This window comes from Schistocerca piceifrons, chromosome 1 (assembly GCF_021461385.2).
Source record: "Schistocerca piceifrons isolate TAMUIC-IGC-003096 chromosome 1, iqSchPice1.1, whole genome shotgun sequence".
Lineage (NCBI taxonomy): Eukaryota > Metazoa > Arthropoda > Insecta > Orthoptera > Acrididae > Schistocerca > Schistocerca piceifrons.
Window position 1 is genome coordinate 139,740,608 of NC_060138.1, and position 22,342 is coordinate 139,762,949.

The following is a 22,342-nucleotide window of genomic DNA, read 5'->3' on the forward strand; positions in this document are numbered from 1 at the left end:
CGTTTTGCGACTAGGAAAGAATGTTGTAGTATCATCAACATCTCTAGCGTTTTCGAGATGTGGAGCTTCAAAGTTTTACGATCTTATTCAATACCATATGGGAGTGCCACCCGTCTTATCGACATACAATTGCGAGAAGTCTAATGCAACCATGCACATTCACGAAACTGGCGATCCCATACTGGGAATTGATGAGGATAGACCAATTTTTCATACACAAGATAGCGGAAAGAATCTGGATCTTCTAAAACAATTGGAGACAGGATAGCGTTGAAATCATAACATTAAGTGATCAGATTGCAGGTGACACAAATAACTTTTTCAAAGTCTCTTTTATCATCTATAATCAGCAACTTCAAAGTATACCGTTAGCTTTCTTTTCATGACAAGATTCGAATTTTCGGACTACGTGGCATGGTTACATACAACCTTTGTTTATCGGTATCTCTTTGATTTCAAGTTTAGATTCACGAAGAGCTCAGTCGCGTTACTTTTGTCTTTGTACGCGGGAAGTGGGTTTCATGAAGACACACGGACCTTACATACACATCGCTGTAATTGTGGCGCTGCCTGTACCCGTGGACAACTTATTACATTCCATTTTTAAACAGCTCTTTTAGCTGACGGTGATCAGTATGTATAACTTAACGAGACATAGCTGCAAGGGAAGTAGCCACGTTATTTTAACTTTCTTGAACTTGGTTATGGTTTTGGTCGCTTTCACAGGTTCTTGTACAGTAATACTAAAGACGAAGGATCACCCATGAAACGCACTATTTCTAGTGTTTTTAGTATTATAAATAGGTAATTGACCCGACATTTTAACACTGACTTTTACAAACTCGATCCCATATCCATTAAGGATAAAATCATAAAAGTATGTCTTTACTGCGTAGCAGTCTTGTCATTTTTTCCTAAACTTACACTAAACCTTGTATCACTGTAACGAATCATGTTTTTTTCGGAAACGAGCAAACATAATATTAATATTCATTGCAGTTCGCGACGAGGTAAAGTCAATGTGTAATAAAGAATCTTCACACTTTTATGTCAGCCATGTGATGAATACTTTGATCGACAAGTCAAGTATTTCGTGAAGCGATTGCAGAATGACATTTGCATAGTCACTCACCAAATTTTACAAACATACTCCTATGGGAGTATGTTATATCTAACCAAAAGAATGCAGAAACCCATACTGCACTGAGCAATTCAACCTATATAGTCCAAGGACATTATTCTTCCGTTTCACACACAACAAGCAGACTCAGTCCTTTTTAAATATGGCACTAGCATTACAATCTATCCATGCATACATACAGGAACAGGAGAAACGGTGTACACGTCGTTAATATTATCATTTACTGGTGTTCTGCAAATGGCCTCATCTTCAGTTTTAAGAAGACACAACATATTCAGTTCCGCACGCCTAAGTGTGCTATACCAACTATAAGTATAACACATAGTGAGGAAATAATAGCCGGCCGTTGTGGCCGAGCGGTTCTAGGCGCTTCAGTCCGGAACCGCGCTGCTGCTACGGCCGCAGGTTCGAATCCTGCCTCGGGCATGGATGTGTGTGATGTCCTTAGGTTAGTCAGGTTTAAGTAGTTCTAAGTCTAGAGGACTGATGAAATCAGATATTAAGTCCCATAGTGCTTAGAGCCATTTCAAACATTTGAGGAAATAATAAATAGTGTCGAAATTTATGTTTCCATATTGATGGGAATTTAAACTGGAAAAAGAAAATTTTTAAACTCCTAAAACAACCTAGCTCAGCCAGATTTGCAGTTAGAATAATTGCTAATCTTGAGGAGAGACAAATCAGTAAGCTGATTTATTTTGAATATATTCGTTCAATAATGTCCTCACATGGAACAACGTTCTGGAACATCTCATTTTTAGAAAGAAAGTTTTCATTGCTCACAAACGCGCTGTTTAACAGTAATATGTAGTGCTCACAGACGATCATCTTGCAAACGTCTGTTTAAGAATTTGGGCATTCTGACTATTGCTTCACAGTGCATCTTTTACTCCCTCATAAAATTTGTTGTAAATAGTCCACTGCAGTTCAAAAGGAACAATGATGCACATGGTTACAATACCGAAAAAAATAATGACACCTGTCACTCCACATTAAATTTGTCTTTAGCACAAAAAGGGGTGCACAATGCTGCAACTACAATTTTTGATCACTTGCCCAGTGTTATAAACTGTCTGACAGACAGCAAAGTAAAATTTGAAAACAAGCTGAAAAAGTTTCTTCTTGTCAACTCCTCCTTGTCCGTAGAAGAATTTCTATTACTGTAATGAGTAAAAGGTAATGAGTAGGAGTTACTAATTCATATCTGTCCATTTTCTTTAAAAAGAAAAAAAGACTGTAAATATTCAACATGTAGCCATATTTACAAATTAATTTATGATGTCAATGTGAAATGACTCGTTCCACGTCATAATGACTTACCGTGCATATGACCCGTGGAACATTCCCTGTCTTCTACACTGTTGCAAGGTCGGTGAGAAATACCATCTCTTGAGGAGTGGTTTGTTCTTCACTTTCTGATACTGTGGTAGTTGACAGCTCCGTCAAAAACCAATACCTGAACGCCCATTGTTTTTAAATATTAATGAGCTATGTTTTACGTTATCATTATTAAAAATAATTTGGAAATTTGTGGTAAGGTCTTACGGAACCAAACTGCTGAGGTCATCGGTCCCTAAGCTTACGCACTAGTTACTTTAACTTCAACTAACTTACGCTAAGGAGAACACACTCACCTATACGCGAGGGAGGGGGACTCGAACGTCCGACGGGAGAAGCCGCACGAACCGTGGCAAGATGCCTGAGACAGCGCGGCTACCCCGCGCGGCCCATTGAAAATAAAATCCACGCGTCACACAGAGCCGTGCACGGAATGAACATGGTGGAAGCCTGTGCTATCTTTCTCATCTTTTTATAGTAGATACTACAAGAAATGCCGTCGGTCTTCCGATGACGACAAGCTACCAAATTGAGTAATTTAGAAATCGATATCCCCGGCGTAGTGACGTAACATGTCACTCAATAAAGGCAAGTTTTACGGTTCAGACTGCATACCGGTTGGGTTCCATCTGGATTTTGCTGGTGACATAGCTCATTTTTAGCAGTCATATACGTACAACAGCTCGATTGACGAGATTATCCGTACCGTACATAAAGGCATGAAAGTTGCACATATCACACCAATAGACAAAAGTGGAAATTGACCCTGAACAATTACAAGTCTATGTAATCCACATGAATACTGAAAAGGCACCGCAGATATTTTCAACAGGTGGTCCCTCAAACCTTTGAAAAATGAAGTCTTACCGTCTTGAGCCGCTGGTAAAATACTTTATTTATACAACCAGTTTCAGTCATCTGACCATCGTCAGGTTCCTGTGTACCAGATACAATCTACATACCTACCTATAGGCGGACTACCACAAGACACGACACAGTACTTCTAATCTGCCGCGTAAGACGACTCAACTGGCACCAGCTCTCGACGACTGACACTTTCGAAAGGTGTTCAACATACTTGTACGTCTTTGAAACTAGATTTCTCGAAAACACTTCAGAAACGTAGCGCAGTACACCGAGGTAACAAAATTCATAGGATAACAATATGTATACAAACAGATGATGGTGGTCTGACGTACACAAGGTATAAAAGGTCATTGTATTGGCAGATCTGTTATTTGCACTCAAGAGATTCTTGTGAAAAGTTTCCGACGTCATTACGGCCGTCTGACGGGAATTGACAGACCCTGAACGCAGAATGGTATTTGGACCTAGACGGCTGGAACATTCAATTTTGGAAATGATTAGGGAATTCAGTACTCCGAGATGCACAGTGTCAAGAGTATGATGACAATATCACATTCCAAGCATTGCCTATCACCACGAACAACGCAGTGGTAGACTGGTTTCACTTAACGACCGAGAACAGCCAAGATGTAGCAGTTGTTATTGCTAACAAAGAAGCAATACTTCATGAGGAAAATACAGAAATCGATGTGGGATTCACAACGAACGTATCCTTTAAGAAAGTGCGCCAAAATTTGACAGTAATGGGCTACGGCAGCAGACGGATCGACGCGAGTGCCTTCACTAACAGCTTGACATCGCCTCTTCTGGGCTCGTGGCGATCTCTGTTGGACCCTAGAAATTGGAAAACCGTTACCTGGTCAGATTTAAGCTGGTAAGAGCTGATTTCGAGTGCGGCTCAGACCCCACGAAACCACAGACACTAGTTGTCGTCAAGGCACTGTTGAAGTTACTGTTGGCTCCATAACGGTGTGGACTGTGTTTACATGTAAGCGACTGTGTCCTCTGGTTCAACTGAATCGATCATTGACCGGAAATAGTTATGTTAGGCTGACTGAAGACCATTTACAGCCAAACAAAGGTGGAATTTTTGTGGATGACAACGCGCCGTGTCAGTTGTTCGAGACTGATCTGAAGAAGTTCTGGGAAGTTTGAGCGAATGATTGGCCATCCAGATCGCCGATAGGAGACCTCTCGAACATTTGTGAGACATCAGTCCGTGCACAAATTGCTGCATAGTCAAAAATTTCACAATTATGGACGGGTACAGAGGGGCATGGATTTCTGCATGGGACGTCCAACGACTTGTTGTTGCGTCGAGTTGCTGCACTAGCCCGGGAGAAAGGAGGTCGGACATGGTATTCGAAAGTATCCCATGACTTTTGTCACCTCAGTATACAATAGCATTTGCTACGTCTACGTACGTACGACAGTCGTGCAAAACGGCAAATTCTGTGACCGGTTGGTTATATGCGGAAGGAGAATAATTGAAGGTGGAATCGTTCTCCACATTTCACACGCGAACTTGAACAATGCAGATGCTAGACGAACTGAATACCTGTTTCCCCGTGCGGCATTTACGCTGGTGGCCGACAACAATTGGGACGGCGGAACAACAAGAGATTACTGGGCATGCCGCCAGCGGCAAGTTTCGCTACGATAGTCTGGTGTTCCGCCCGCACGCCCTCTGTGAACAGCCCGCACTCGATGTTAGTGTGTGCGTGTGCGCGCGTGCACCAGAGAGAGGTGGTGAAACTGAAGAGATTTCGCAGTGATTACGCGCTCCTAACTGGACCGCGGGAACATTGTTAGCGCAAATTAGAGCGCGTTCGCGTAATCCATCAGGCCGATCGGTGGGCCGTCCATTAGGGCAGCCGCTAACCAGAGGTGTGTCTGCTCTGTTTGCAGGGCACGGCGCGCACCAAACCAGTGCTTCTCGTCATCTCGCTGGCAGGCATCAAGGTGTGCACTCCCGACGGAAAGGTAAGCCAACCTGATCTCTGTATCCAATGCTGGCGCCTGCTCGTCAGCAGCACAGTAGCCTGTTCACTAATGCTGTTTATCTTGTAGTTGATGGTAACTGCTACTCTTCTTTTGAAGCTTTATTGGATTTTGTTTTTAACCAAACTGCTCCATTTATAATATTTTAGCGCATGGGACCAAATGCCCTGCAATTGTTTTTAAGGAATTCTTTTTCCTGCCTAGTATTCTTTTATTTTGAAATAAGCATTTGTGGCAAATTTTTTTACATTAAATTCTAACATATATATTGTAACAAGTTTTTATATTAAATAAATAATGCAATCACCCTGGTAATCAACAACCTTTTGCCACCTAGTGAGCATATTGTCAATGCCGGATCACTAAAACATATTGAAAAAACTCGTTTTTACCATCAGCTATTTTCATTTTTCTACAGGTCTCGGTCGTGGGCCATCTTTACAGGATGATCCACGACCGAAACCGGTACACACTAAGATATAAATAAAAGCAGCAATCGTTAAATTGCGCTTTTTCAGTGTCATAACGGCTGTTGAATGTCACTCACCCAAAAAATTAAATAAAGTTGGTTACTGAGCAAAATATCTGACGATCACATTTTGGATATCATCCACATTTTCAACCTGCCGCTTAGAAAAAAAAATGGTTGCAGCGATGGGAGTATACAGAAATCCAGAGGCGCAATTTTGGGTTCAAAATGGTTCGAATGGCTCTGAGCACTATGGGACTTAACTTATAAGGTCATCAGTCCCCTAGAACTTAGAACTACTTAAACCTAACTAACCTAAGGACATCACACACATCCATGCCCGAGGGAGGATTCGAACCTGCGACCGTAGCGGTCGCGCGGTTCCAGACTGAAGCGCCTAGAACCGCACGGCCACACTGGCCGGCGCAATTTTGGCTACGTATGGTAGGTGAGGCAGTACCTCTCATCGCAGTTCATCATATTTTGCGTGGATTCGTCTTTGGCAGTGCTGTGTCACATTATCGTCTTGCATTATTTTTTGCGAGGATTGGTCTTTGGCAGTGCTGTCTTGCATTATCGTCTTGCAGAATAACGCTTTTTCTGTTAACATGTTGACAGTTGCTTCGTACTTTCCCTGAATAAAACATGGCCCGTTAGTGTCGTTGGTCGGTGCCTGAAGGAGCGTAGACATTAATGATGCGTGTCCCCATTGCAGTGAGTACCATGTGCCAAGCTGATGGAAGGAAGGCGACGTCGGTGACAGAAATCCCGTCGCGGACGTAGATGGCCATTCTATGGCGGTATAGCCATTGATGTCTTGGAGACCGGCCAAGTGAAATTCCTGCAGAAGGGTGATATCAATATCAGAAGCCCAGAACAAGTTCTGCCTAAGATAGATTTTAAACCTGGAACGGATGTTTTTGTTGTTGATAGTTGCTATTCGGTAGCGGACTGCTAGAGGCTGATCCACTCTGGCGTCAGCGCAAATGCGTGGATGTCGCAGTGGAACGTTATTCTGCTCGCCCGCATGGGATTCTGGTAAGAGTATGATCAGTGGATCGGCCGCGACGGCGCAGGGTCCAGCTTTTCGACCTCCTCCTTGTGCCACGCCGTGGAGGCGGGCACAAGGTGTATAATGATGTAATGGTTCGTGATGTAGTGTCAGCTGTGATATTTCCATTAACTGTGATAGGTCCATCAGCATCCGCATGGGGCGGCAGGGAGACGGGCGCTGGCACACCGGTGGATGTCTCCGAGCTCACAACGTCTCCGGCGGCAGTAGAGTATTCGGGGGCGTCGTGCTGATCGACGGCTGCGTCATCCTCGACTAGCAACATCTCCCCTTGGCCGGAAACGGTGCGGCGCCTTCTCTTGCGACATTTTGAAGAACGTTGTTTCCTTATGCGACCCTCTGTCCGACAGCGGAAGGGTATCGCGTCGTTCCGGAGGGTAGGCAACTGTAGTGATGATGAGTGAGTCGATGTCCATGAGGTGGCTAGCCGTCCGCGGCGCTCTCCAGCTGAATATGGTTGGGCTCATTTGTGGCGTCGTTCGTGGCGTCAGGGTGGCGTAGCGAAGCGGTAGGAGAAGCAAGAACAGCGGCGTAGGTCACTGGTAGCACCATGGATTGTGTCGAGGGTTGTCCTTCGGCAGCTGGAAGTTGCGTAATACTGCGTTGTAGTCTTTCGAATCTAAGGTGGCCTTCTTTGCCGCACCTGGAACAGATCCGAGGCTGGCCGTCGTATAATAATTATTGCACGACATCCGCCGATCTGTAAGTAGTACAAGACGTGGCTTTGGAGGTCAGTGGTGACCTGCTGGACGCCGTTCAGGGCAGGAATGTCCGAAACGGTGTCCACTCCTCCGCAGTATGGCCGCGGACTGTGCTGTATGGTTGGAGTGCCGCGACGACTTCTGTAGGAAGTTGGAATGGCAGTTCGAGAATGCGAACCTTGCGCATACATAAGCCCGCGTGGTCGACGGTTACCACCCTCACATTGCCATCAGGACCCCTGTTTCGTATCACGTCGGATGCGTTCGGAGGTTCGAGTCCTCCCTCGGGCATGTGTGTGTGTGTTTGTCCTTAGGATAATTGAGGTTGGGCAGTGTGTAAGCTTGAAACGTCCCTTTTGAAAAATTATACATGACTGTGCTTAACCTCACACACAATATTTTTAGCGCAACGCAATCTGACTTTCAAAACTCCCTACAAAAGAATGGCCCTGACTAACATTAAACTATACCTCTCAGAAATCACTTACCTCACAAAAACCTTCATTACTCGAACTACTGCAATACAGCGAGCGCCACTACTGCCAGCTAAATAAAAGATTCAAACTACGGAAGGCACTAACTACTGATAGGGATAGTTAGCAAATGAAAGATATTAATAGAGAACAAACAATGTATTTACCTTAATAGTCATAATATATATAGCGGTTCATGACAAATTACAAAACTCCGCCATCTCTCTCCCCACATCCACCACTGCTGGTGGCTCACCTCCAACTGCGCAACGCTACGCGCTGTTCGCAGCCAGCTGCCTAACACTACGATGGCGAGTATTACAACAATGCAAACAGGCACAGACTGCACACAGCACAGCCAGTGATTTTCATACAGAGGTGGCGTTACCAATAAGAAAACCTAAACAGCCTACTACTTACAAGCTTAGGGACTGATGACCTTAGCAGTTAAGTCCCATAAGATTTCACACACATTTGAACAATTTTTTTTGATGCGTTCTGACGCCTCGTCATAAGTGATTTTAACGTAGACCGTGCTGCTCACGATCGAGAAATGTATGCCGATAATATCGGTCGCCAGGATCTTCACTTTCTTTCGCATAAAACGCTCCGACTTGGGCGGTTCGGCCCCGACCCCCCCCCCCCCCCCCCCAGCGGCCCATGAGCACATCTCATACCAGACGAGTGTAGCCCCAAATGTTCCGTGGTAGAGTAATTATGGTGTATGAGTACGTGGAGACAGTGATGACGATGTTTGAGCTTTGGGGCACTCAACTGCGCGGTCATCAGCACACATACAAAGTCCCAATTGCTATACAGTCCAGTTTCTTTTTGCACAGTCCAATTTAGTCACTGTCACGAATGACGATATTGATGATGACTACAAGAAACACCCAATCCCCGGCAGAGAAAATCCGCAACCCGGCTGGGAATCGTACCCGATCTACGCTAGTCACTAGACCACCAGCTGCGGACCTGGAGTCAGTGTCTGCGCAGCAATCACCGACATAGTGTAACTGAGGCGGAACGAGGGGAGCCAGCCCGCATTCGCCGAGGCAGATGGCAAACCACCTTAAAAACCATTTAAAAGCAGGCCAAAACGCCGGACCACGACACTAATCCGCCTGGCTGATTCGTGCCGCCCCCGGCACGCTTTCCCGTTCGGGAAGCTGCGCGTTAGACCGGGCGGCTAGCCGGGCAGGTAGTGGGTACCATTAAAGGCAATATGTTGCCATAGACTACGGAGAGTGAAGAAGAATATTAAGATCCTTATTTTTTTAAATAATTGTTCCATTTACTTAAGGACATGGTCTTCAATATTTCGGTTTATAGAGATATTACGAGAATTAAGCTTAGAGGAAAATGCTGATCCACTTCTGTACAATCTGCTGTTTAAAATATTGTTTTAAATTCTTGGATCGTTTGTGAATACCTGAAGAACACCTACGTCGTGTGCTGCATCTGGTTTGGTAGATTACTTCTGTGACATCACGTTCTACATCCATATGTACCCATTGCACAGTATTTGGCGTAGGGTACTTTCAGCCACTAACAGTAACTCGCTTTTCTGTTTTGCCTATATGCGTCTATCTTCTCCTGGCACTGAGTTCTTTATTTGCGATGTATGTTGGGGAAGTAGAAAATACCGGTTAACCAAACTTCTTCAACAGCGTTTTGCGAAAGGAACATCCTCCCCCGACAGATGATTTCCTTTTGAGTTCGCAGTGCAACCAGAAACAAATCTGGCAGCACCCCTCAAGGATAGCATCGATATCCTTCTCTGATTCAACCTGTCGTCAGTCTTAAACAGGGAAGAAAGGTCTATGCACCACATCCTTTACATGTGCGCTATAGTATTTTCTCAATAAACTGAAGTCAGCTATTCATCATTGCTACAAATTATCTTACCATCTCGATGCTCCAATATAAACAACTCAATCATCAACCAACAGTTTCATGTTGTTGCGTCTCCTATGTAACATACGTATCACGAGAACAGGAGTTCTATCACCACTACTTAGGAAAATCTTAATATTACGTTTCTCTCTGGTGAATACTCGCCGTCGTGGACTACTTACTGAACTTTATCATCCAAAAACCTTTGTAGATAGTGACATGATTACGAACCTATGCCGGCCGCGGTGGCCGTGCGGTTCTAGGCGCTCCAGTCCGGAGCCGCGCTGCTGCTACGGTCGCAGGTTCGAATCCTGCCTCGGGCATGGATGTGTGTGATGTCCTTAGGTTAGTTAGGTTTAAGTAGTTCTAAGTTCTAGGGGACTGATGACCACAGCAGTTGAGTCCCATAGTGCTCAGAGCCATTTGAACCATTTGAAGAACCTATTCCTTATCCTCAGCTCTTTGTTAAATAATCTGCAGAGGTACAGCGGCAAAAGTGCCGGAAATCTATGAACATGAAACCCGCCTGTTGTCTTCGTTCATCGTTCGTAAGATATCGTTTGTGGAAAGGGCGAGCTGTGCTCCACACTGGCGGTGCTTTGTAAATCCGTGCTGATTTATGGACGGAATATTTTCTCCCGCTGGGAAATGCATTGTGTGCAAGGACCCTGCACAAAAGTTACGATATGGATATTGGTCCATAATTTTGCGCTTCCGTTGTTTTCGCCTCTTATATACAGGAGTAACCCGGGCTTTTCTTTCGGTCGCATGGGGCTGCTCGCTTTGCGAGATATTCACGATAGGAAAGGACTCAATTCCGCAGAGTACTCTCTGTAAAACGGAACTGGAATTCCATGTGAATGTGTAACGTAGTTCTTGTTCTACAGTTGCAGTTGCTTCTCATCCCCTGCGACGGTTATTATTATGTCATCCATTTGAGGATTTGTGTGGCGATCGAACGACGAAGGTATCTCTCTAGAATCTTCCCGTGTGAATGAACTTTAAATACCTTTTTGAGACAAATCTTTTGTTATTACTTATTCCAGTCTCGGGCTGTACAATGATAACAATTCGTCTCGTGAGTAACTTACCAAGGGATCATTTGTTCAAAGGGAGAGAGTAGGGAGGACTAGGAACAGAGGATGTTTTTTTTTTGCTTTTGCGGGTTATTTGCTGTTTCGGCTGGTTTACGCAACCTAGTATCCAAGGCTCTCGATTATTAGACAAAGATTCTTTCATATCTATTCTTTGGACACCCTTCTCGATTCGAATTTTCCATTCTGCACAGTATCTCCATCTCTTACTCGTGTATGGAGGTTGAAAATAAAGTAAATGTTATGACCATCGTTTATTACCTAATCTCATCGTATCCCTGTACAATTTTAGATGTCGTATTTCGCCTCTTCGGTGACGTTCATTTGAGTTTTCATTTCCTTCCTGATCGATATATTTTGGGAACTTCCCTTGCCCCGAAGCTCTGCCATTTCTTCCAAAAAATCCATTTACGAGGCATCAGGTCTTCTTATGTCTTGATTTCGTCATTTCCCTGGATTCCGCTCCATACATACAACTGATTCATATAACTTTCTTTTCTTCTTAATTTTATCCATCCAAAGGATGAAGTTCGACTTATTGATTGATTGCTTAGCATGTGCTGTCCTCTTCTTTCTTTCTTGTTTGGTGGACCGCTGATCTGATATCACAACTACCAGATATTTATACCTTCCACCTGCCTCATTGGTATTTACATCTATGTTCCCGGGTTCGATTCCCGGCGGGGTCAGGGATTTTCTCTGCCTCGTGATGGCTGGGTGTTGTGTGCTGTCCTTAGGTTAGTTAGGTTTAAGTAGTTCTAAGTTCTAGGGGACTGATGACCATAGATGTTAAGTCCCATAGTGCTCAGAGCCATTTGAACCATTTATTTACATCTATGATAATGTCATGTGATTTACTTCCTATACAGACATATTTTGTTTTAGAGCAGTTTGTTGTTAGTCTGGCCTAATTCTATGTTTATACGACTTTATTCATCATACTCTATATCATAGTCATCTGTAGCCAATATTACTTGATTATCGACGAACGGTAAACTGAAATGATAATCTCCATCTGTATGCAGGCCCATTCCTCCACACTTTTTCATCTATTCTTTAAGAACTTGCTTCATATAAACTTTGAACAGAGTAGATACTTTTACACCGCCCTTGTCTAAGGTTGACCTGTGTATTTATTGTGCTCTCGCCAAGGTATCATTGTAGATTCTTTATTGGTACAGTGTAATATGTTTTACGTAAATCTATGAAAATAATATGTGTATCTCTCCCCCGGGCTCTCTTGTCTAGTATGTCTCTCATAGTAAGTGGGATCGGCTGTGGAAATGCCACTCCGTTCTTCTTCTATTATGATATCAGTCTCCAGGTGATCTATTGTAATTCGACCATACAGCCTTCCCACTGCTGCTGTAAGGCTATTACCCCTATCGTTGTTGTAATTATTTTTAGGTTGTCTTATGTTGCACATTTTGTCTGCTCTTTGTAATTTCTTCCTGGACCTGGATGCTTTCCATTTCCATTCTTCTTATTGAGTTTTGATAACACGTTAAGGGAAACATTTGGCGCTATCCTCTCCTTAACCGTACACGATTCTGTCTGTGAGAACTATTGCCCGCATCTCGTCGTCGTGCGGTAGCGTTCTCGCTTCCCACGCCCGGGTTCCCGGGTTCGATTCCCGGCGGGGTCAGGGATTTTCTCTGCCTCGTGATGGCTGGGTGCTGTGTACTGTCCTTAGGTTAGTTAGGTTTAAGTAGTTCTAAGTTCTACGGGACTGATGACCATAGATGTTAAGTCCCATAGTGCTCAGAGCCATTTGAACCATTTTTTTGAGAACTATTCTCGAACATACTTTCACTTCATCCATTTCTCCATTTTTACCAATGGTAAATTTGTGTTGTTTTCTCCTGTTTTCTTAGGTCCTTTACTATTTCCTCGGCTGTTTTTGATCTTATTCTTACAACATGCGTATATCTCTCTACTCCCTAATATTTCTGTCGTCTGATTCTAACGTACAGTTTCTAATTATCATGATCTTTTATAGCTAAACATTTTTCATATGCCTTCCCTTAATCTTGCACCTGCGCTTCCGTATTCTGATGCCACCAGTTGTTTTGGTAGCTTTATTTAGAGATTAGACCTAATGCTCCACAGACGGCCTCATATAATACATGTTTTACCTATTGGCACATAACTTTATATGAGCCTTCCTTATCTTCCTTATTTTTCTCTACCAAACATAATTTGTATAGGAATCGAATGCACTCATCCCTGAGAGGCGCTAAGGTTTATTTTTATTCTTCAAGAGCATTGTTTGTGTTCTGAGTCTTCTCCATTGTTTTCTTTTTTTTCATTTTATATATTTAAAGAATATTTCTGCCTTTAGCAGCAGATGATGTGCTACGCTGCGCTCCTTTGTGGACTCATATCGTAGTCCAAAGTTAAGATCTTTGACTTAATGTAATGTTGTTTATTATAGAACAAAGTTGTCATGTAGGTTGAAAAAAAAATCTATATTTATGGATACATTTCTGGCGATCTTCAGTTCATATTCTCGGTGTATATAGACCAACCTCTCGTCATTGTTATTAGCTATAATCTCTCTAAAAGACCGCACTTCCTGGTGCTCTTGCGACCTGCGCATCCTTGCATGTAGGTCTCCAAGCAGTATTATTTCTTTTCTTTCGCTTACATTCGTTGGAGCGTCATCATCCTGTCCTGAAAGTCATCTTTACTACTCATTTCCATATCATCTCTTGATACATTTTTTTAAATTTTTGAATCTGCCGTCTTCTGACTTCTTTAATATGGCTCGCCACGAATTCCTTTCTCTAACCGGAGTAGGACTTGCACCCTACGTCTTCAATTATTTGTGGATTGTATTCCGATCTCTGTTTTTACCTACAGTTTTTACGCTGACATCTCCCTCTAATACCATGGATGTTATTCCCTGTTAACATGTGTCATCTTGTCCCTTTTTCAGGACAGAGTTTTCCATATTTTACTTTCCTCGCTGATTCTGCAGAGAATTTCCTTATTGCTTACCTGTCGGATGATCTAATTCTCATATTTCGTCTATAGCACCATTTCTCAAACCCTTCGATTTTCATCTTTTCTGGCTTTCTTACAGTCCAAGATTTACTACCATTCAATGCCGTTGTCGAAACGTACATTCTCAGAACGTTCTTCCCCAAATTAAGGCTCATGTTTAACGCTAACAGTCTTTCCTCAACCGGAAATTGCCCTCTTTGCATGCGATAGCTTGCTTATTATGTCCTCCTTGCTTCATTTATTATTTTGTTTCCGAGGTAGAAGTATTCCTTACCTTCCTCTACGTCGTGGTCACCAATTCCGATGTTACGGTTGTCGCTAATCTCGTTTCTGCAACTGCCAATTACCTTCTTATTTCTTCGGTTCACTCTCAGTCCATATTCTCTTCTCGTTCTACTGTTTAATCCGTTCAACACTTCTTGTAACTCTCCTTCGCTGTCATTGAGGATAGCAATATCATCAGTGTATCTCATCATTGATCCTTTCACGCTGAGTTTTAATCCCATTCCTGAACCTTTCCTGTGTTTCAGTCATTTCTTCTTCGATGTGTAGACTGAGCAGTGGAGGTGGAAGACTACACCTTTGTTTTGTCCCGATTTAATCCGAACCCTTCGTTTTTGCACACTTTGTCCTTGTGCATAATATATATTATGCGTCTTTCTCTATTATTCTCAGAATTTCTAACGTCTTGCACCATATTTCATTGTTGGACGCCTCTTCGAGGTCGACAGTTCCTCAAGTGTTGATCCATTTTCAATCTCAACCTCAGAAGATTTCCGAAGGCAAACTGATCGTAGCCTAACATACCCTTAATTTTTTTCCATTCCTCTGTGCATTATTCTTGTCAACAACTTGGCTGCATGATCCGTTAAGCTGATAGGAAGGTAGGTCTCACAATTATTTTCCCTTGCTGCTTGTGTGAACGATGTATCCAGAGTCATAGATTCTGAGCACCAACTTCAATAGTCGCTAGCTTGCCACTTCTAATGATTTCAGAAATTGCAAAGTATTGTTACGTATCTCTTCTGCCTTATTTGAACGCAAGTCTTCCTCAGTTCTACTAGCTCCTGAGTCGAATACCGGATCCTCTATGCCTCTCATATTGACTCCAGTTTCTTCCTCATTCACGTCATCAGACAAGTCGTTCTCCTCGTGGAGGCCTTCAGTGTACTCTTTCCGCCTATCTGCTTAATAGTGGAATTTCCATTGCACTCATAATGGTGACGTCCTCGATTTTAATGTCACCGAAACTTGTTTTGACTTTTCTGTATGCTGTCATTCCGACATCCATTGCTTCTCCGACTTCTTCACATTTATCGTGCAGTGATTTCGCTTTGGATTCCCTTCGCATGCTACGAATTGCATTCCTTTCTTCTTCTTCTGTAGTGGTCAATCCAAGGATTAGTTTGCAACAGCTACAATGGCAGCTTGTCTCCATTCTGTGCGTCTTTCAGCTTTTCTCTTCATTTCTTTATAGGTGTTACATCCCACATCTTTCACGATTTGATCCATGTACCTCAGCCGTGGTCTTCCTCTTGGTCTTTTTCCCTCGACATATCCCTCTATGATTGTGTTCAGGAGTCCTTTATGTCTTAATAGATGTCCTGTAAATTGCACTCTTCTTTTAACAATGAAACTCCAGTAGCTTCTCTTCTCACCTGCTCTTTCCAGAACCACTTCGCTTGTGACCTTGTCGATACATTTTATTTTGAGCATGCGTCTATAGCACCACATTTCAAAAGAATTTAGCTTCTGGTCTTCCTCTGTCCCGAGAGTCCACGTTTCACACCCATAGCATGCCACACTCCACACACATTATTTCAAAAATCTTTTCCTGATTTCAAGGCTGATGCTCTTAGATGTTAATATGTTTTTATTCTTGTTAAAAGCAGCCTTTGCTTGAGCTATTCTACTTCTCACTTCTGACTTGCTCCTTCCATCCCTGGTAATATTACTGCCCAGATAACTAAATTTATCAATTTATTCAAGCAGTTCATTGCCTACATGAACTTGGACTTTCACTTGATCTTCTTTGTCGCATGCCATTACTTTTGTTTTTGCTTTATTAATTCTCATATTATATTCTTCACCCATATCTTTATCCATTCTATTCAGTAGGACTACAAGATCTTCTTCACTTTCAGCCAGGACAGCTATATCATCGGCATATCTTATCATATCTATTCGTTGCCCATGAATTACTACACCTGTCTGTGAATTTTCCCTTACTTTCTTCAGGGCCTCTTCAATGTATACGTTAAAGATAACGGGATAGTGCGCAACCTTGTCGGACACCTTTCCGTATCTGCATCTCTTCTTGTTTTGTCCGTCCACGGATAACTGCTGTCTCGTTTTTGTACAGGTTCCATATCATTTTTCTATCTTTATTCCTACTTTTTTGAGTACCTCATCTTATCCCATTTAACATTATCAAAGGCTTTCTCTACATCTACGAAAGCTATGTATGTTTTCAGGTTCTTATCTAGTCGTTTCTCTATTATTAGTTTTAGAGCAAATATTGCTTCTCTGGTTCCTCTATCTTTCCGGAATCCAAACTGGTCTTCGGAGAGTGTAGCTTCGACGTTTTGTTCTATGCGTTTTGGGATAATTGAGGTTAATATTTTAGGGGCGTGAGTAACTAGGCTGAGCGTCTTATAATTTTAACATCTTGTAGCATTTGCCTTCTTTGGAATGGGGATCATAATGTTTTTCTCAAAGTCTGTAGGAATTTTACCCTGCTCGTACATGTTGAAAACAAGATTATACAACTGATTCAGTTTTGCTCCTCCAGATTTCAGAAGTTCGCCTGGGATATTGTCTATACCACGCGATTTGTTGTTTTTCAATTTTTTCAGAGCTAGTTCAGACTCTTCCTTTAATATAGGAATTGCATTCCTAAGTTACTTATATTTATATATTAGTGAATTACATTCGACATGCTATCCTTCCTTCTTTCTTCGATCGACTGAACAATACCTTCTGCTATCCAAGGTTTCCTCGCAGTTACCTTCTGTGTACGTATGTATGTATGTCTCTCCAAATTCTGTCACTGCACTTTTTAGAAGTAGCCGCTTCACTTCAACTGAACTGCCTGCTTTGTTGTTCATTATGGCAGCATTTGTGTAGCATCAGAGAACTTCAAACGCCTTTCACCATTTACTCAGTATTTCAGTATCCCACTTTTTTCACACTGATTCTCCCGCACGAGTCTCTTAAATTTCAGCTTACTCTCCAGCAATTATGATCCGAGCCTAAATCTGCTTCTGGGTACGCCTTACAATAGTTTCTGATTTCAGAATCTCTGCCCGAATTTCGTGTAGTTGAGCCAGAATCTTCTTGTATCTCACGTTTTCCAAGTATACCTCTGTCTCTTGTGATTTGTGAACAGTTTTTTCACTAATATTACTTGAAATTTGTTGCAGATCTCAGTCTTCTGCTCTTCATTCTCACCACCAAGTCTCTAAGAAGTTTCCTGTAACACTTTGTTCTATTCTTTCCCTTATTACAGCGTTCCAGTCTCCTTTTACAGACAGAATTACCCATGCAATATCCTAACATACTTCCTGCGTCGCCACATTTGCTGCCTGTGACGCCGGCACCAATACCTGAAATATTTCTGTTGGCGTCGGTTTGCTGTCATGTCACTGAACTATTCGCAGTAATCCACTCCCTGTCGTATCTTGCTATTCTTAACGAATCCTACTCGCATTTTTCCATTTTCTGTTGGTGTTGATGTTACCCTACATTCCTCTCACCACAAATCGTTATCTTCTTTCCATTTCACTTCACTGACCCACTACATCTAGACGAAGCCTCAGCAACTAGCTTGTCTGCCACTTTCAAACTTCTGACACTCCGCGCTCCGACTCGTAGTACCCCTTCGTTAGTTATTCCATATTTTTCTCATGGTCACCATCCCCTTGGGAGTCCCTGCCGTAGATCCTAATTGGGGAATAATGCGTAATCTTTTGTCGATGAAGTGAACATGATGACACTTTTCCAGTTGTAGGCCACGTGTCCTGCGGATTCACATTATGTTTGTCTAATAGAGTAGTTTCCATTGCCTTCTGTATCCTCACTCCATCGATCATTGCTGAATCTTCCACCTTTTAGGACAGTTCTCCACCCTGCAGGCATCTGCGTGCTCTGAACCTCTGTCCGCTCCTCCGGAGTCTTTGACAAGGCTCTCCCGCCGGAGGTTCGAAACCTCCCTCGGACATTGGTGTGTGTGAGTGTGTGTGTGTGTGTGTGTGTGTGTGTGTGTGTGTGTGTGTGTGTGTGTTTGTGTGTGTGTAGTTCTTAGTATAAGTTAGTTTAAGTAGTGTGTAAGTCGCTACGGTCGCAGGTTCGAATCCTGCCTAGGGCATGGATGTTTGTGATGTCCTTAGTTTAGTTAGGTTTAACTAGTTCTAAGTTCTAGGGGACTAATGACCTCAGCAGTTGAGTCCCATAGTGCTCAGCACCATTTGAACCATTTTTTTGAGTGTGTAAGTCTAGGGACCGATAACCTCAGCAGTTTGGTCCCTTAGGAATTCACACATATTTGAACATTGGACAAGGCCGTTGGTAGAGTAAGGTTGACGATTTACACCGGGAGTTTACGGTTGCTATCGGTTCGCTCAAGAGGACGTCGTTATCAGGAGAAAGAAAACTGGCGGAGCGTGGAATGTCAGATCCCTTAATCGGGCAGGTAGGTTAGAAAACTTAAAGGGGGAAATGGATAGGTTAAAGTTAGATATAGTGGGAATTAGTGAAGTTCGGTGGCAGGAGGAACAAGACTTTTGGTCAGGTGAATACAGGGTTATAAATAAAAAATCAAATAGGGGTAATGCAGGAGTAGGTTTAATAATGAATTAAAAAAATAGGAGTGCGGGTAAGCTACTGCAAACAGTATAGTGAACGCATTATTGTGGCCAAGATAGACACAATGCCCATGCCTACTACAATAGTACAAGTTTATATGCCAACTAGCTCTGCAGATGATGAAGAAACTGATGAAATGTATGATGAGACAAAAGAAATTATTCAGGTAGTGAAGGGAGACGAAAATTTAATAGTCATGGGTGGCTGGAATTCGAGAGAAGGAAAAGGGAGAGAAGGAAACATAGTAGGTGAATATGGATTGGGGGAAAGAAATGAAAGAGGAAGCCGTGTGGTAGAATTTTGCACAGAGCATAACTTAATCATACCTAACACTTGGTACAAGAATCATAAAAGAAGGTTGTACACATGGAAGAATCCTGGAAATACTAGAAGGTATCAGATAGATTATATAATGGTAAGACAGAGATTTAGGAACCAGGTATTAAATTGTAAGACATTTCCAGGGGCAGATGTGGACTCTGACCACAATCTATTGGTTATGAGCTGTAGATTAAAACTGAAGAAACTGCAAAAAGGTGGAAATTTAAGGAAATGGGATCTGGACAAACTGATTAAACCAGAGGTTGCACAGAGTTTCAGGGAGAGCATAAGGGAACAATTGTCACAAATGGGGGAAAGAAATACAGTAGAAGAAGAATGGGTAGCTCTGAGGGATGAAGTAGTGAAGGCAGCAGAGGATCAAGTAGATAAAATGACGAGGGCTAGTAGAAATCCTTGGGTAACAGAAGAAATATTGAATTTAATTGATGAAAGGAGAAAATTTAAAAATGCAGTAAATGAAGTAGGCAAAAAGGAATACAAAAGTCTCAAAAATGAGATCGACAGGAAGTGCAAAATGGCTAAGCAGGGATGGCTAGAGGACAAATGTAAGGATGTAGAGGCGCATATCACTAGGGGTGAGATAGATACAGCTTACAGGAAAATTAAAGAGACCATTGGAGAAAAGAGAACCACTTGCATGAATATCAAGAGCTCAGATCGAAACCCAGTTCTAAGCAAAGAAGGGAAAGCAGAAAGGTGGAAGGAGTATATAGAGGGTATATACAAGGGCGACGTACTTGAGGACAATATTCTGGAAATGGAAGAGAATGTAGATGAAGACGAAATGGGAGATACAATACTGCGTGATGAGTTTGACAGAGCACTGAAAGACCTGAGTCGAATCAAGTCCCGGGAGTAGACAACATTCCATTAGAACTACTGACGGCCTTGGGAGAGCCAGTCCTGAGAAAACTCTACCATCTGGTGAGCAAGATGTATGAGACAGGCGAAATACCCCTAGACTTCAAGAAGAATATTATAATTCCAATCCCAAAGAAACTAAGTGTTGACAGATGTGAAAATTACCGAACAATCAGTCTAATAAGCCACAGCTGCAAAATACTAACACGAATTCTTTACAGAAAAATGGAAACACTAGTAGAAGCCAAGCTTGGGGAAGATCAGTTTGGATTCCGTAGAAATATTGGAACACGTGAAGCAATACTGACCCTACGACTTATCTTAGAAGAAAGATTAAGGAAAGGCAAACCTACGTTTCTAGCATTTGTAGACTTAGAGAAAGCTTTTGCCAATGTTGACTGGAATACTCTCTTTCAAATTCTAAAGGTCGCAGGGGTTAAGCACAGGGAGCGAAAGGCTATTTACAATTTGTACAAAAACCAGATGGCAGTTATAATAGTCGAGGGGCACGAAAGGGAAGCAGCGGTTGGGAAGGAAGTGAGACAGGGTTGTAACCTCTCCCCGATGTTTTTCAATCTGTATATTGAGCAAGCAGTAAAGGAGACAAAAGAACAATTCGGAGTAGGTATTAAAATCCACGGAGAAGAAATAAAAACTTTGAGGTTCGCCGATGACGTTGTAATTCTGTCAGAGACAGCAAAGGACTTGAAAGAGCAGTTGATTGGAATGGACAGTGTCTTGAAAGGAGGATATAAGATGAACATCAACAAAAGCTAAACGAGGATAATGGAATGTAGTCGAATCAAATAGGGTGATACTGTGGGAATTAGATTGGGGAATGAGACACTTAAAGTAGTAAAGGAGTCTTGCTATTTGGGGAACAAAATAACTGATTATGGTCGAAGTAGAGAGAATATAAAATGTAGACTGGCAATGGCAAGGAAAGCGTTTCTGAAGAAGAGAAATTTGATAAAATCGAGTATAGACTTAAATGTCAGGAAGTCGTTTCTGAAAGTATTTGTATGGAGTGTAGCCATGTATGGAAGTGAAACGTGGACGATAAATAGTTTGGACAAGAAGAGAATAGAAGCTTTCGAAATGTGGTGCTACAGAAGAGTGCTGAAGATTAGGTGGGTAGATCACATAACTAATGAGGAGGTATTGAACAGAATTGGGGAGAAGAGGAGTTTGTGGCACAACTTGACAAGAAGAAGGGACCGGTTGGTAGGACATGTTCTGAGGCATCACGGGATCACAAATTTAGCCTTGGAGGGCATTGTGGAAGGGAAAAATCATAGATGGAGACCAAGAGATGAATACACTAAGCAGATTCAGAAGGACGTAGGGTGCAGTAAGTACTGGAAGATGAAGAAGCTTTCACAGGATAGAGTAGCATGGAGAGCTGCGTCAAACCAGTCTCAGGACTGAAGACCAGAACAACAACATCGGTTCGTTTATTACTTCTCAATTTATATGTTGTTTTCCACTTTTCGCGTAATGCGAGCGATGCTCCCTTTTTTACTATTCTTGATTTTTCTGCCCCACTATAAAAGTAGATATACTTTCCAATTTGTTTACATTATGTCTATTTTTTCTCTCAGAAAAGACAGTTGTGCCATCCTGATCCAATTTTTCGAAGACCTATTCTTTCTTATTATTTAATCATTGGTATGTTACACGTCCCTGTATTCCAAGTCTGTTTTCGTTAGCTGGTTCGTGTTATGCCTTTGGTCCGAATACGAGCTTACTTTGAGGTTCCTCTGCGGGCTTGTTAATTTACCAGAAGAAGGGATTCAGATGCATCGTCCCAACCCGCAACCTGAAGAATCAGGACTTTTTCGCCCACAGTTTTCTCATCTACACTTTGATAGTAATAAAATATTTGCAATATACAACTGACTGCAAGATATACCTTTCTCAAAGCGAAAACTAGTAACGATTACTTAACTGCTGGCGTAAGCAAGTCAGACGTACTGCAAAAGCAGTTTAAATGAAATCCACTTGCAACTATAATCCGTCAGTGGCAAACTGGTCAATGGCTGCCGTAAATGTAGACAAAACAATCGGTATGAAATAATCTTTAAATCGAACTAATGTTATACAAGTGCAAAATGGCAGAAACGGGAACCCGAACAAAGCCAAAATGACACAGAGCAGGAAGAAGAGGCATACAAGAATACGTCGAGAAAGACTAAGTGAAGTCTTTTGCTTTTTTCCT

The 22,342-nt window shown here is 42.3% G+C and overlaps 1 protein-coding gene across 1 annotated transcript in view; it reads left to right on the top strand.

Annotated features, from left to right (window-relative positions):
- LOC124790458 (SH2 domain-containing protein 5-like) overlaps nucleotides 1-22,342 on the top strand; it is a 387,811-nt gene that overhangs the window by 266,929 nt on the left and 98,540 nt on the right. Inside the window, exon 2 of the mRNA XM_047257790.1 lies at nucleotides 5,255-5,329. Within this exon, the coding sequence (XP_047113746.1) occupies nucleotides 5,255-5,329 (75 nt within the window). The remainder of the gene's footprint in view (nucleotides 1-5,254; nucleotides 5,330-22,342) is intronic.